Source organism: Mirounga leonina, unplaced genomic scaffold (genome assembly GCF_011800145.1).
Source record: "Mirounga leonina isolate KUSES-001 unplaced genomic scaffold, KU_Mleo_1.0 Mir_454, whole genome shotgun sequence".
In the NCBI taxonomy this organism is placed as follows: Eukaryota; Metazoa; Chordata; class Mammalia; order Carnivora; family Phocidae; genus Mirounga; species Mirounga leonina.
Window position 1 is genome coordinate 1,068,500 of NW_023270763.1, and position 12,749 is coordinate 1,081,248.

The window sequence follows — 12,749 nt, forward strand, 5'->3', positions numbered from 1 at the left end:
ACGCACTTGCACACAGGGGTGCACGGGCTCACATGCATACTTGCAAACGTGCACAAGGGCACACGCACACACACGTGCACATGCACACATGCATGCACACTCAGGCACAGGCATGTGCACATGCATGCACACACACAGGCACATGCACTTGCACAGAGGTGCACGGGCTCACATGCATACTTGCAAACGTGCACAAGGGCACGCGCACACAGGTGCACACACGTGCACACTCATGCACGGGCATGTGCACATGCACACACACAGGCACACGCACTTGCACAGGGGTGCACAGGCTCACATGCATACTTGCAAACGTGCGCAAGGGCACGCGCACACACACGTGCACATGCACACACAGTGCACACTCATGCACATGCATGCACACACACAGGCACACGCACTTGCACACAGGTGCACGGGCTCACATGCATACTTGCAAACGTGCACAAGGGCACACGCACACACACGTGCACACTCATGCACGGGCATGTGCACATGCATGCACACACAGGCACACGCACTTGCACACAGATGCACGGGCTCACTTGCATACTTGCAAACGTGCACAAGGGCACGCGCACAGAGGTGCACACACACAGGCACACGCACTTGCACACGGGTACACGGACTCACATGCATACTTGCAAACGTGCACAAGGGCACGCACACACACACGTGCACACACACAGGTGCACACTCATGTGCACATGCATGCACACACAGGCACATGCACTTGCACACAGGGGTGCACGGGCTCACATGCATACTTGCAAAGGTGCACAAGGGCACGCACACACACAAGGGCACGTGCACACACACACAGGTGCACACACACACACGCCCCACCTGAAGCAGCTCCGGTGGTAGAGCTTCCCGTCAGCCAAGTGTCGCTGCACGAGGTGCACGTGCTTGCTGCAGACCCCACAGGTGCTGCTGACGGAGCTGCTCGCGGAGGCCTGGCCCTTGGGAAGGGTGCCAGCTGCCATTTCTGAGCCCCGCCCCCCCACAGGCCTCCCTCCTGACAGCCGCCCCATCAGCAGGCGAAAAGATCCCCCTTTACAGACCAGGAAACCAAGGTCCTGAGGGGAGCAGCCTGCCAGGCGCAGCCAGGAGGGCCCGTGCCCAGGCTGGCTGGACTCCAAGTTCAGGGTCTGCAGCCCAGCCCCAGGAGAGGGGCCAGGGACCTGACCTCGGGGGTCTGGGGGCACCGGGGACAGATACCCGCGCTCCTGGGGCCACCTGAGGGGCAGCAGTCCTAACGCCAGGCCAAGGTTAGCTCCCCACGCTGGACCAGCAGGGGGCGCCCGACCCCAGCATATCACCCGTCTCCACCCCCCCTGAAAGTGGGGGTACCCTAACGCCCCCAGCAGGTGGGAAGGACACACTCAGGATTCTCCCCTGGTGCACCCAGAAGGGAGGGGCAGGAGGCCAGAAAAGTCTGGGTTCAGGGTCCCAGCTCTGCTCGGCCTGCACCACCTCCCTGGGCCTCAGTTACCTATCTGTACGATGGGGATCCTATCCGAACCGTGCAGAATTGAAGGAGCCCGTGAAGCCGATACTCATGAACGGCGGCTGAGGCCGTGCCTGGGAGCCAAGGGGACCCCCATCCCAGGTGGTGCAGAGGTCACACTCGGTCCCAAGGCCGGAGGGAAGGCGGGGCTAGGGTGCTTACGGTCTTCAGCAGGAGGCCCCCTGAGCTTCTGTCCTTCCACTGGACGGCGGGGTCTGTGCTGGTTGGAGACAGTGGCTGCCCCTGGGCTGGAGTGGGTGAGGGCCTGGCCAGCTGGGATGGGGCCTTCTTCCCGGACGGTTCCTCACTGGAGTCTGACGGGGGTCTCTTGATACCAGCCATGCCCCCAACTGGCACGAGACAGGTAGGGTCAGGCTCTGAAAGCATCTGGGGCCACCCCTGGCCCGGGTCCCCCGCAGGAGCCCAGGGCTATGGGGAGGGGCGGCTCCTGCTGTCCGGGGACACGGGAGGGGCCGCTGGGAGCGGCCACAGGCGCACATTCCCAGCAGGGGCCTGACCTCATACACACCCCTCCCCTCCGGCTCTGAGAGCCCCGATGTGGGGTCAGGGAAGTGGAACTTTTCTGTTTCTCCACAAAGTGGAAATATCAAGGCGGGGCTGGTGCTGTGCCCAGAGTGATTCCGGGGATTTCTAAGGCCTGGATGAGGAATGTGGGGGGGAGGGGAAGTGGCTGAGCTTCGGGGTGCACAGAGCAGCCAGAATAAAGTCCTTGGGCCTGTCCCCAACCCACCTGCCCTGCCTGGAGGCCCCACCCCGCTAGGGCCAGCCTGGTGTCTATAAGGCCAAATGTCAGGACCAAACGGGGTGGGGGGCCCTCTGGAGCCAGGCCAGGGAGCCCACACGGGGTCTGCAAAGCTGCCTGAGGCAAGAGTTGTGGGCATAGGCTCGAGGGGTGCGGATGGGCAAACTGAGGCCAAAAGTGTAAGGAGAGGCAAGATCTGGGCGCACCCATTCGGTGGACAGGTGGCGTGGGGCCCGCAGGGTCTGGACCCGTGCTCATCCCTTGCAGCAGCTTTGGGGGGGCCTGCTCCCCCGGGGAGGAGGCCACAGCTCAGGGAGCCCCGCACATGTGGCACCAGAAGGGCCTCCCTGCCTGCTTCCTGCCCTGCCGGGCAGCGCTAAAAACTGCTGTTAAGCTGGTGGGGGGCGTCGCGGAGGCCTGAGAGGGCAGGCCATGCAGAGGTCATGCAGAGACTCACTGGGGGAGCGTCCGTGGAAGTAGTTATAGTACTGGGACACGTAGGTCAGGATGCTCAGCCGGTCTGGCACCTTCAGGGCCACCATGTCCTCAGCGTCCAGCAGGGCTGGGATGCCCAGCTTCTCCTCGGCCACACGGAAGGCCTGGGGGAGTGGTCAGCATGGGTGGGCTTGGGGACACCCCTTCCTCCTTCTCCGCCAGGAAGGAGGCCAGAAACCCGCTCAGGCCCAGAAAGGTCTGGGTTCAAGGTTTGCGCTCTGCTCTGGGTTCAAGATTTGAGCTCTGCTCAGGCTGCATGACCTCCCTGAGCCTCAGTTTCCCAGTCTGTACAACAGGGACCATATCCTGGCCACACAGGGTTGAAGGAGCTGGGGAGCCAGTCCCTGCCGTGGCCAGCCTGGTGCCGCCTGCCTGCCAATGCCCGTCCCTCACCTGACGATCCTCAAGTCCCCATCTGCACCCTTCCCCTAAATTGCTGAGATGCCCACACCACGTCTGAGGGGGACACCTCAGTCTTCATGTGTCCAAAACGGGGTTCCAGGGGTGACCTTCCCGCCATGCTCAGGCCAAAGGCCTCGAATCTCCTTTGACTCCCCTTCAAAACACATCCAGAATCTGACTCTTCCTGCTGCCACCATCATCCCCTAGCCCCCCACTCTGCTGTCAACACAGATCCTGTGGACCTGGAGCACTCCCAGCACAGCAACCCTCAGAGAGCAGGCCAAGTGCTTCCCACGCCCGGCCTGCCCTCACTCTGCTCCCGCCGCCCCCACTCTGTTCCGGCCGCCCCCACTCTGCTCCCGCCGCCCCCACTCTGCTCTGGCCGCCCCACTCTGCTCCGGCCACACCCCTACTCTGTTCCCTCCGCACCCCCACTCTTCTCCGGCCGTGCCCCCACTGTTCCCCCTAGGCCCCCACTCTGCTCCCGCTGCCCCCACTCTGCTCTGGCCGCACCCCTACTTTGCTCCAGCTGCGACCCCCTTGCTGTTTCTCCTACCAGCCAGGTACCCTCCGGCCCAGCGCCCTTGTGCCGGCAGCCCCCCACCAGGCTCGCCCCTCCCAGAAGTGCCCAGGCGGCTCCATCTTTCCTGGGCGAGGCCTGCCCTGTCCCCTCAGGACGACCGCACACAGCTCTGCTGCACTGTCCCCATGTGTTCATCCCAGGACTGGTCCTCCCAGAACCACCTCTGGTCCCCGCTCTGCCTTGGATGGGAACCGAGGCCCAGCCACTCCCGACCCGTCCTTCCCCGACAGGAAGAAGGGGCCCAGGAGGGCGCCGGCGCCGGACCAGAGGCTATACCTGGGCTTGGGTCACCCGGCTCAGGACAGGCTGCGGAGCTCAGCAGCGCGTCTCTGGCCTCCAGGTGCTCACCTGCGGGGCCGGCCCCTCCCGCGACTGCCCTGGTGGTGCCCGAGGGAACCTGGGACCTGGGTGACGCCAGCGAGCAGGCAGGAGCAGGGGCACTCACCAGTTTGTTGTTCTCATAAATGTCTTCCTTCCTGAGAGCGTCAAAGTCTCTGGAAGAGAAAAATGCAGGCGTCCAAAGCAGCTCAGGGAGGGAGACCGAGGCCGGGGGTGGCAGCCGTGAAGGCACGAGGTCACTCGGCAGCCACGAGTGGGTGGAGCCGGCCCTGCTCCGGGCTCAGCAGCGCCCGCCGGCACCCCGGAGACCATCGGCGCCCGCAGCCACGGCCCTCACCTCTGGTGCCCTGCAGAGGCTGAGCCCTTACCCCCCGCTGCCAGGCTCACGCACGGGCTCTGGGCGGCGGGTCCCCACGGGGTGGGGAAGGGCCACGGCCAAGCCAGGACCCACTGCAGGGGCCTGTCCTCCCACAGCCACCTCTGTCAAGACAAAGACACCAGCCTGGGCAGTGCAGCCGGGGACACGTCCAAGTGGTCTGCTTCCAAACTCCCAGAAGCTCATGGCCTCATGGGTCACGGGGGGCCCATGTCCCAGGGGTGAGACCAGGGGGTGGGCATAAAAGGCAGTGGGGGTCGTAGCCCCACGCTGCCCACTGGTCAGCCCCCCCACACACACTTGACCTTGGGGGTGCCGGATGTCCGAAGTGCCAGGCCCAGCCTGGAAGGTGCCCCCACCCAGCACGGCACACCTCAGCCCGCCGGCTAGGAGCAGAAAACACAACTGGGCCGGCAGGCGCCTGTCCCGACACAGGCCCCTCAAACACCCATCGGCGGGGCCTCCACAGCAGCTCAGCCCCTTCAGTGTGCGTTGGATGGTTCTGGAAGCCCTGCAGCATGGGAAAGGGCTTAGGCAGGAGCCGTGTCCCGACCCAGCCAGGCTGTGCTATGCGACCCTGGGGGGGGCCCCGCCTCGGGCCTCAGCGTCCCCATCTGGGAGGAGGAGAGCAGCTTCCAATGCGAACTGGGGGGCCTGGCTGTGGCGGGGCGTGGCGGCCTTGGCCTGAGGCCACACGGTGGGGAGGGGATGGGGCTGCCGTGTGCCCACCTCCCTCTGAGGAGGCCCCCCCCGGCCTCCAGCCTCGCGTCCGTCACCCTGCCCAGCTTCAGGGAGATCGCACCATCTGCTCAGACCACCTCCCAGGTAACGTGTTCCAGATGCTAAGACCACCCCATGAGCACAGACGGTGCTTTTGTGCACAGGACAAGATGGCGGCAGCTCTGTCTGCAGGTGGACAAATGGCCAGAGGGGCAGCAGGGGCGGGCGCGGCACCCTCCTGCTTCCTCAGCGCGGCCACACGCAGGTCACCCTGGGTCTGTCCCACCAGTGTCCACGGCACGCGGAGTGGCCCGGCTCCAACCGTGGCCCAGGGGGCTCTCGGCAGGCCGGGCCCTCCATCTGCAGGGGTCCTCTCCCTCCCCCAGCCCAACCCTTTGAAAGTTCAATCTCTTTTCCAGACCTGCCCTGGGTCACTGACCCACACCGCCGCATCCTCAGCAAGATGCCCCGGTGGTGGGAGGGCAGGATAACAAGTTCTGTTTTGTCTGCAAACACATGGGCTAAGGAGGCCCCCGGCCCCCTGCATCTGCTGCGGGGAGGGGGGGCAACGGCGCGCCTGGCGGATTCGGTGGGGGGGGGGGGGGGGGCGCTTGCTTTGCCCAGACCCTGAGGGAGCACCTCACCGCGGTGGTGCCAGCCCCCCCGAGCAGGTGCCAAGGCGGGCAGGTCGGAAGCTGCTGAGGTGCCTTTCCACCCAAGGTCAAGGACCACCACCGCCCCAGGACCCTGGGCCCTCAAGGCCTCCGCAGCGGGGCCGGCCCCCCCCCCCCCCCCCCGGCCAGTCTCACGGCCACCACACCCCTCCTGAAGCAAGCTCTCCACCCAGAGTCTTGCCCTCCCAGCCTCTCGAGCCCAGCCCACGCTGTTCCCTCCATGCGGAACACACCTGCCCTGCCTGGCACACCCGCCCCGGCCCCTCCCCAGAGGCACCCTGCAGGGCCCCCAGAGGACGCTTGTCTGCTTCTCTGCCGCGTGAGCACACATCCCCCACAGCTTGGGGCTCGGCCGGCGTCGCCTCTGTCCCTAAGGGCTGCTTGGCCCGGCGCTCTGGGGCCAGTGCTGGCAGAAATCTCTGGACTGAGCTGCCCCGCAAACCCCTCAGAGTCCCAAGGAGACCGCGCCCGTCCCCATCAGGAAGTCCAACACGACCGCCATCGGGGACTCTTGTGGGGATGGGCTGAACTGGGACCCACAATGATCTGTTGGAGTCCTAGCCCCCAGGACCTCAAAACGTGACCTTTGGAAACAGGATCTTCTTTGCAGACAGAATCCCATTCAGATGAGGTCATGACAGTGGGCCCCAATCCAAAATGACTGGCGTCCTTATAAAAAGGGAAATCAGGACCTGGAAGCACACAGAGGGGCGCCGGCCCTCCACCAGCCAAGGGGAGAGGCCCGGAGCCTCCGGAGGGGCCCACCTGCCGGCACCTGACTCAGGGGACGCATGTCTGTTGTTCCGGTCGCCCCAGACTGACGGCCCGGCTTTGGCCAACCCTCTGGGAGGCGGCCTGTTGGCACGTAAGGCCCTGCTGGACCAAAACGCATGGGCTGCACCCTCACGGGCCGTTGCGTGGCTGCCCCTCGGCGAGGAAGCTGCAGCCCGAGAGCCTGCACACCGGGTGGGTTGCGGCTCAGGGCGCCCCCACCCCTCCCACCCTGGTTAGATCACGCTTCAGTCGAATTCCTGTCATTTAAGTTCAGTTCCGTTCTGGTTCAGCTCCAAGGTACCTGCACACAGCTGGCACTCTGCAAATGCTGCTGATGGACTCGTTCCCAGGCTCGCCAAGCGAGGGGACTTCTGTGGCGTCCGTCTGTTCTTTCGACACCGGCCCATGAATGTACTCATTGGGTCTACATGTGTGGCCTGTGGCCGCTGACTTGTCTGCCGTCGGCCGGGCGCCAGTGTGTGCCCAGCCCCGGCCCGGCCTGGCCGCGAGAGCCTGAGGCACGGCCCCTCCTGCTGGCCACAGCTGACCAAGACTGTTGACCTCACGCTCTTGCGCCAGCCAGCCCCATGCCCCCAGGCTTTCGGGGCTCTTGGGAATGTGTACCCCCTTCCAAATTCCTGGAGAGCTGACCTCACACTGTTTATTTCCCGGAACAAAATGCAGCCACACGGGGGGGTGGGCGCTGAGCTGGGAGGGGCTGACCTAAGGGAAGGCGTCTTTTCCAGGCACCCTCAGCACATCTGGAGTTAGTCCCACCGGAAAGGGGAGTGGAGAGGAAGAGGGGACACACACAGAGATGGAGAGCGACACAAACAAGACCGAAGCCCCACGGCAGAAGGGGAGGGAGACGCTGGGCACATGCTAGCACAGATCTCGGGCCGGGTGGAGGGCATGGGGAGGAATGGGACATGACCAGGTGCCCGAGGCCCGAGGCGGAGAGAAGGGTCCCGGTGGGTGCAGGGCCCAGGGCTCAGGGCCCCACCTCCTTGCACCTGGTGGACAAGTGAGACCCCCTCAGCCTTGGCTGCCCAGCTGCAGGCCTCCCCCAGGCCAGAGCAGACCCTGACCCCCAACCCTGGCCCGGGGCAGGGTCCAGCCAAGAGTCAGCCATGGGGCTTCTGTGGTGGCCTGAGGGGGGGCATCACAGGGCACTGGCCTCGGGTAGCCCCGAGGAGGTGGGCTGGCAGCACTCCCCATGTCCATCCTGGAGAGTCTTGCCGGAAGGCGGCCGCGGGGGCCTGGGCAGCAGGCCCTCAGGCTGGGGAACAGAAGGCCTCTGTCCCCAGGCAGCTTCCTGCTGGCCAAGAGGCCGGTGTGGGAGGGGAGGCCAGCCCAGCTGCCTGGGCCCAGCCCACCCTCTGCTCTGGCCCAGGAAAGGAAGCAGTGCTGTCTCTGAGCATCTGGGTGGGGGCCTCTCCTGACTCCGGACTACGTGCGAGTCTCAGGGCGCGTCTCAGGGAGCCCCGCCGTGGCCAGGGAGACACTCCACCACCACTGGCTCTGCCCCAGCCCTGACATCGGCCTCCCGAGCTGGAGGGACCTGAGAAAGATCAGGTCCCCCCACCATGGGGCTGAAGGGCTGGGAGGCCCAGTGAGTCTGCAGCAGAACCCCCACTTGGGGACACCGTCCACAACCCCTACAAAGGCCCAAGGAAGCCCGGGTGCTTCTGTCAGCTGCTGGGAAGGCCTCCTGCCCCCTCCTTCCTGGTGGCAGCCGCCACCCCTACCTCCTGCGTCTCCCCTGAAAACCTCAGCCACCCCTGGTCAGCCCAGAAGGGGCAGGAGCCCGGCCACGCGCTCCACCCCTGACAGGTCTACCGCCCGGGGCAGGAAGGGGCTGTTTGTCCTGGGCGGCTCCCGCGCTCACCTGGCTGCTTGGCAGAGGAGGCGTCACTGGGGAAACAGACCTGGGGCGGGCACCCTGGAGGCCCACCCGAGAAAGCCCACAACTCGGGGGCAGGCTGACCAGGGAGGGGCCCGCGCTGGTGCTGCCCGGCCAGCTCCGGTGGGACGTCTCAGGTGCGCCCGCCTCCCGACCCACACACACCTCCGGGGGCCCCCGCGGGGCCACCAGCGCGTTGCATGCGCCTCCTGGGGCAGGGCCGCACGACCCAGCCGCGCAGGGGCAGGAGCGCAGGGGCAGAAGCGGAGCTGTAGGGTGGGAGCAGCTGACCGCCCCCCCTCTGGCTCAGTGCCGGCAGGAGGCCGCGGGGAGGAAGCAGCTCTGGTGCAGTAGGAAGGCTGGGAATGGGGTGCAGGGAAGGCCTTCCTGGTGGCAAAGTCAGAAGACACAGAGCCGGATGTCCACTCTCCTGCGGCCAGAGGGTTTCTGAAGGACAGGGAGCATGGGGGGGGGGGGGGGGCTCGCCCCAGTCTGGCCTCGGAAGCGTCCCCAGGACGGCGGCATCCCTGGGCATACCCCTTACTGCGTGTTTCCTCCCCTCCCTGCACCCCTGGGGGTGGGTGTGCAGCACAGGGCCTGGGGGCGGGGGAGGGGAGTGTAAGGCCGTGCATGTGCCCCCACTCAGCGTGTGTCAGCACCACCAACGTGCACGGTGTTCCACCAGCCCCTTCAGCACCTGCCACGTATCAAAAGCTGATGCTCTGCTGACCACAAACAGAAACCCACTCCCTCCCAGTTCCGGAGGCCGGAAGTCCAAGATCAAGGCGTCGGCAGGGCCGTGCTCCTTCCGGAGGCTCGCGGGACATCTGTTCCTTGTTCCACGGGTTCCAGGTGTTCCTTGGCTTGTGGCCCCATCACTCCAATCTCGGGCTCCATGGTCACGTGGCCTCCTCTCCCTGCCCCCTGCAAACAGGTACCTGCAGAGCCCAGACTCCTACTATCCCTACGGAGCCCCGAGTGCATGCCCTTATCTGCAGCTCTCTGACTATGTGCTCCTATCTACCAAGCACCTGGCATGTGCCAGACATAGTTGCAGGCACCGAAGACAGGCAGTGACCAAAAAAGACATCTCCACCCTCCTGGAGCTGAAGGCCCATCGGGGCAGGTGGACAAAAGCCAAGTCAGCAGTAAATGAGATAACTGATGTCCTCGATGTCACTCCCTGAGGCAGGGCCAAGTCCATGTTCTTCAGTTGGCAGTGCTGAGTACACAGCAGGCACTCATTAACGGTTAAAGGAACGGTTATATGACGCCTGCTTGTGCCCGCATGGTACACACCCACAGTGCACACCTGTGCTCACGCCTGGGCAGTGCATGCTGGGACAGGCCCATGTGCCGCACACACACACAGGCCTCTAATCCAGCGCAGCAAGGAGCAGATGGAAGCCCCCAGGGCTCGGAAAAGCCCCAAATTTCCAGTGACACCCATTGTGTCGTCCTCAGGCTGCTGGCCAGCAGACGGCCATACCCTATTTGCCTATAACTGCAGGCTTCTCATGCTGCCCTGTCCAGGCCCAGCCAGCCTCACCTGGGACCCTGCGTGCTCCCAGGTGGGCTCAGCCTGTCCACCTCCACTCCAGGTCCCATCCTTAGCCCACCGACCCATCAAAGCCCATTGTGCCCAACATTTCTGCCTCCAGGGGTAACTGACGTGCATCCCTGAGCAGGGGGCAGAAGCTGCTGCCCAAATGCCACATGGGGCCTCCCCAGGAGGCTCCTCAAATGCATTTCACAACTTTGGGCAGGAGGAGGAAGTACGCGTAGGCCTTTGTCAAGACTAGCTTCCCGGGAGAGTGCCTGGGAGTACAGAGTGCAGGGGAGGAGCGCCGAGGGCCAGCCCTGGCTGGCGGACATGCTCTGGGCCCTGAACAAGGGTGTCTGGTCTCTGGGCCTCAGTTCCCCCAACTATACAGAAAGGGGTCTCACTGAGGTGCTGTCTCTGGCCTCTCCCAGCCCCAAGACCTCCCTGGCAAACACACACCCCACCCTACCCCTGGATCCAGCCCCAGCTTCTCAGAATGCTTTTGAACATCATGCTTTTTCCAGAAGGCAGGTGGCCTTCTGAGGACAGCCTTCCTGAACCCCAGCCCCCCCCCCCAGTCCTGGCACCCTCCCTTGGCGCTTTACCCATCTCCAGTTCACATGAGTCGGGGGCCAGGCTCTCATCACGCAGACCTCTGCCCCAGCAAGCCTGGTCCCAGTCCCTCAGCCAAAGAGCGTTTGCTGAGTGAATAACCGATGTAGTGGGTCAAGCGAGGGGACAAGATCCAGCGACAAGGCAGGGCCAGCCTGCCAGCCACCACTCCAAGACCCTCCTGGGGAGTCGCCCTAGGCCACTCCCGGCCGGGTCCCTTGGCTCCCAGGGATAGGGGCTGAGCCTCCACCTCATACCTGTCGCTCTAGGGTGCCCAGGCCGGCCTGCGCCCGCCCCTCCCCCCCCAGTGCCCCTGGCCTGCATCCCGAAAGGTGCGGCGGCCGCTGGGGCAGGGGCGCAGCACCCCCGATCTGGGGGCGGTCCGTGCGCAGCAGCGCGCTCAGGGGGGCGCAGGGGGCAGCCCTGCCGGCTCTCCCAGGCAGGCGGCGGGGGGAGGAGCGGCTGTGGCCGGAGCCGGCGGCCGGCCTGACTCACGGACTGACTAAGCCCGCGGGGGCGGCCGGCCGGCCCGGCCCCCGCCCAGCTCCACCTGGTGGACGGGCAAACTGAGGCCACCCGGCGGGTGGCGGCTGCAGGGACCCCGCTCCGCGCCGCCCCGACGCGCGGCTCCCCACACAGCCCCGCCCGGCGGCGCCGGCAGCCCCGGCCTCAGCTTCCCCGCCCGCGGGCACTCACAGGAGGTCGGGCCGGTGGCGGTGCAGGATGGCGCAGAAGGCCAGGCCGTCGCGGAACGACGTGGTCATGTTGGTGATGCTCACGTCCCGGTAGCCCTCGCACTGCTGGCGGCACCACCGCTGCAGCGCCTTGGTGGCCGCCATGCGGGCGGCGGCGCGCGCCCCGGCGGCCGCGGGGCCCCAACTGCGCCTCCCGGAGCCGCGGACGGACGCCCGCGCCGAGCGGCGGACCCGCCGACCCCCGGCGCCGACCCCGCCGGAGCCCCGCCGGAGCCCCGCGGACTACCGGGAGCCTCAGCCTCGCCGCCGGCGGGAGTGCGGCCCGAGCCCGCCCCCCGAGAGGCCCCGCCCCCGAGAGGCCCCGCCCCCAGGGGAGGCCACGGCCCCGCCCCCAGGGCCCGCCCCGCCAGGCTCCGCTTCGGGCCGGCCACGCCCCCCAGGGCCCGCCCCCAGGGCCCGCTCCCGCCAGGCTCCGCTTCAGGCAGCCACGCCCCTCCAGGGCCCGCCCCCGCCGGAGCCACGCCCACCCCACCTCCCGTCCGGGCCCCTCCGCCCTGCACTGCTCCTGGGCGGCTTTGGGACTTTCTTTTCAACGCCCCCGCAACCAACTATCGTGGAGAAGTGAGGGGCAGAGCCACTCTACAGACGGGGAAACTGAGGCTAGGAAGTGGTGGAGCGCCCCGGCCTGCCTTTGGCCCTGGGCACCCTTGACCTCGGGAGGCCGCCCCCGACCCCCCGACCTCCCCCCTCCCCGTGCGGGAACGCCCCTTGCGTTTCTGGGTTTTCAGGGGACTTTTCCTCCTGGGTGCTCACGCCGGCGGGGGGCCAGGTGAGGCCGCGGTCCCGCTTCTCGGGTTACAGCCCGGGGCGCTGAGGCTGGGAAGGGGGCGCGGTCCCCGAGTGGCCCCGCCGGCGTTGGGGGGCGCGGGGGCAGGTCCTGCACGCCAGGAGTCTCCCCCCGCGGGCCTGTCCACGGAACTGCTCCTGGGGCGCCGCGCCCCTCGGGGGTCGTGCTGGTCCGTTGTGTCCTGGTTTTCCACCGTGAGCATCTGTGACAGAAGTCATGGGGTTCTCCCTCCTGTGGGGCCCCCAGTTACCCGGCTGGCTCCGCTCCACATTCTCGGGAGCCCTGGCTGAGGCCATGCCACCGGACAGCCGGAAACACTGACGCCAGAAATGGGCGATGACCTCACCTTCCCCGCCCCCCAGCCCCAAGGCTTGTCCAGACAAGGCCCACAGGAAGGAGGGTGTTTCCCCATGATTGGCCCCTGGCAGGGCTAAGGGGTGGCTTCTCCATGCCCAGTTGAAGGAGCAAAAACCAAGGTCTTCCAGGCCAGACCCAGCACATGGCATTCTAGCT

General features: G+C 66.3%; 1 protein-coding gene across 4 annotated transcripts in view; it reads right to left on the reverse strand.

Annotated features, from left to right (window-relative positions):
• MICALL2 (MICAL like 2) overlaps positions 1-11,634 on the reverse strand; it is a 21,257-nt gene extending 9,623 nt beyond the window's left edge. For 3 of the 4 annotated variants that reach the window (XM_034988234.1, XM_034988233.1, XM_034988236.1), the window contains exons 1-5: positions 11,391-11,634; positions 4,199-4,247; positions 2,731-2,872; positions 1,673-1,860; positions 847-962 (exon numbers count right to left, since the gene is read on the reverse strand). In XM_034988234.1, coding sequence (XP_034844125.1) covers positions 847-962; positions 1,673-1,860; positions 2,731-2,872; positions 4,199-4,247; positions 11,391-11,533 — 638 coding nt within the window. In that variant the 5' untranslated portion in view covers positions 11,534-11,634. Of the gene's footprint in view, positions 1-846; positions 963-1,672; positions 1,861-2,730; positions 2,873-4,198; positions 4,248-6,937; positions 8,987-9,236; positions 10,487-11,390 lie in introns of those variants that run through there. The other variant, XM_034988235.1, reaches the window with a different exon arrangement.
• Between the last annotated feature and the right edge of the window lie 1,115 nt (positions 11,635-12,749).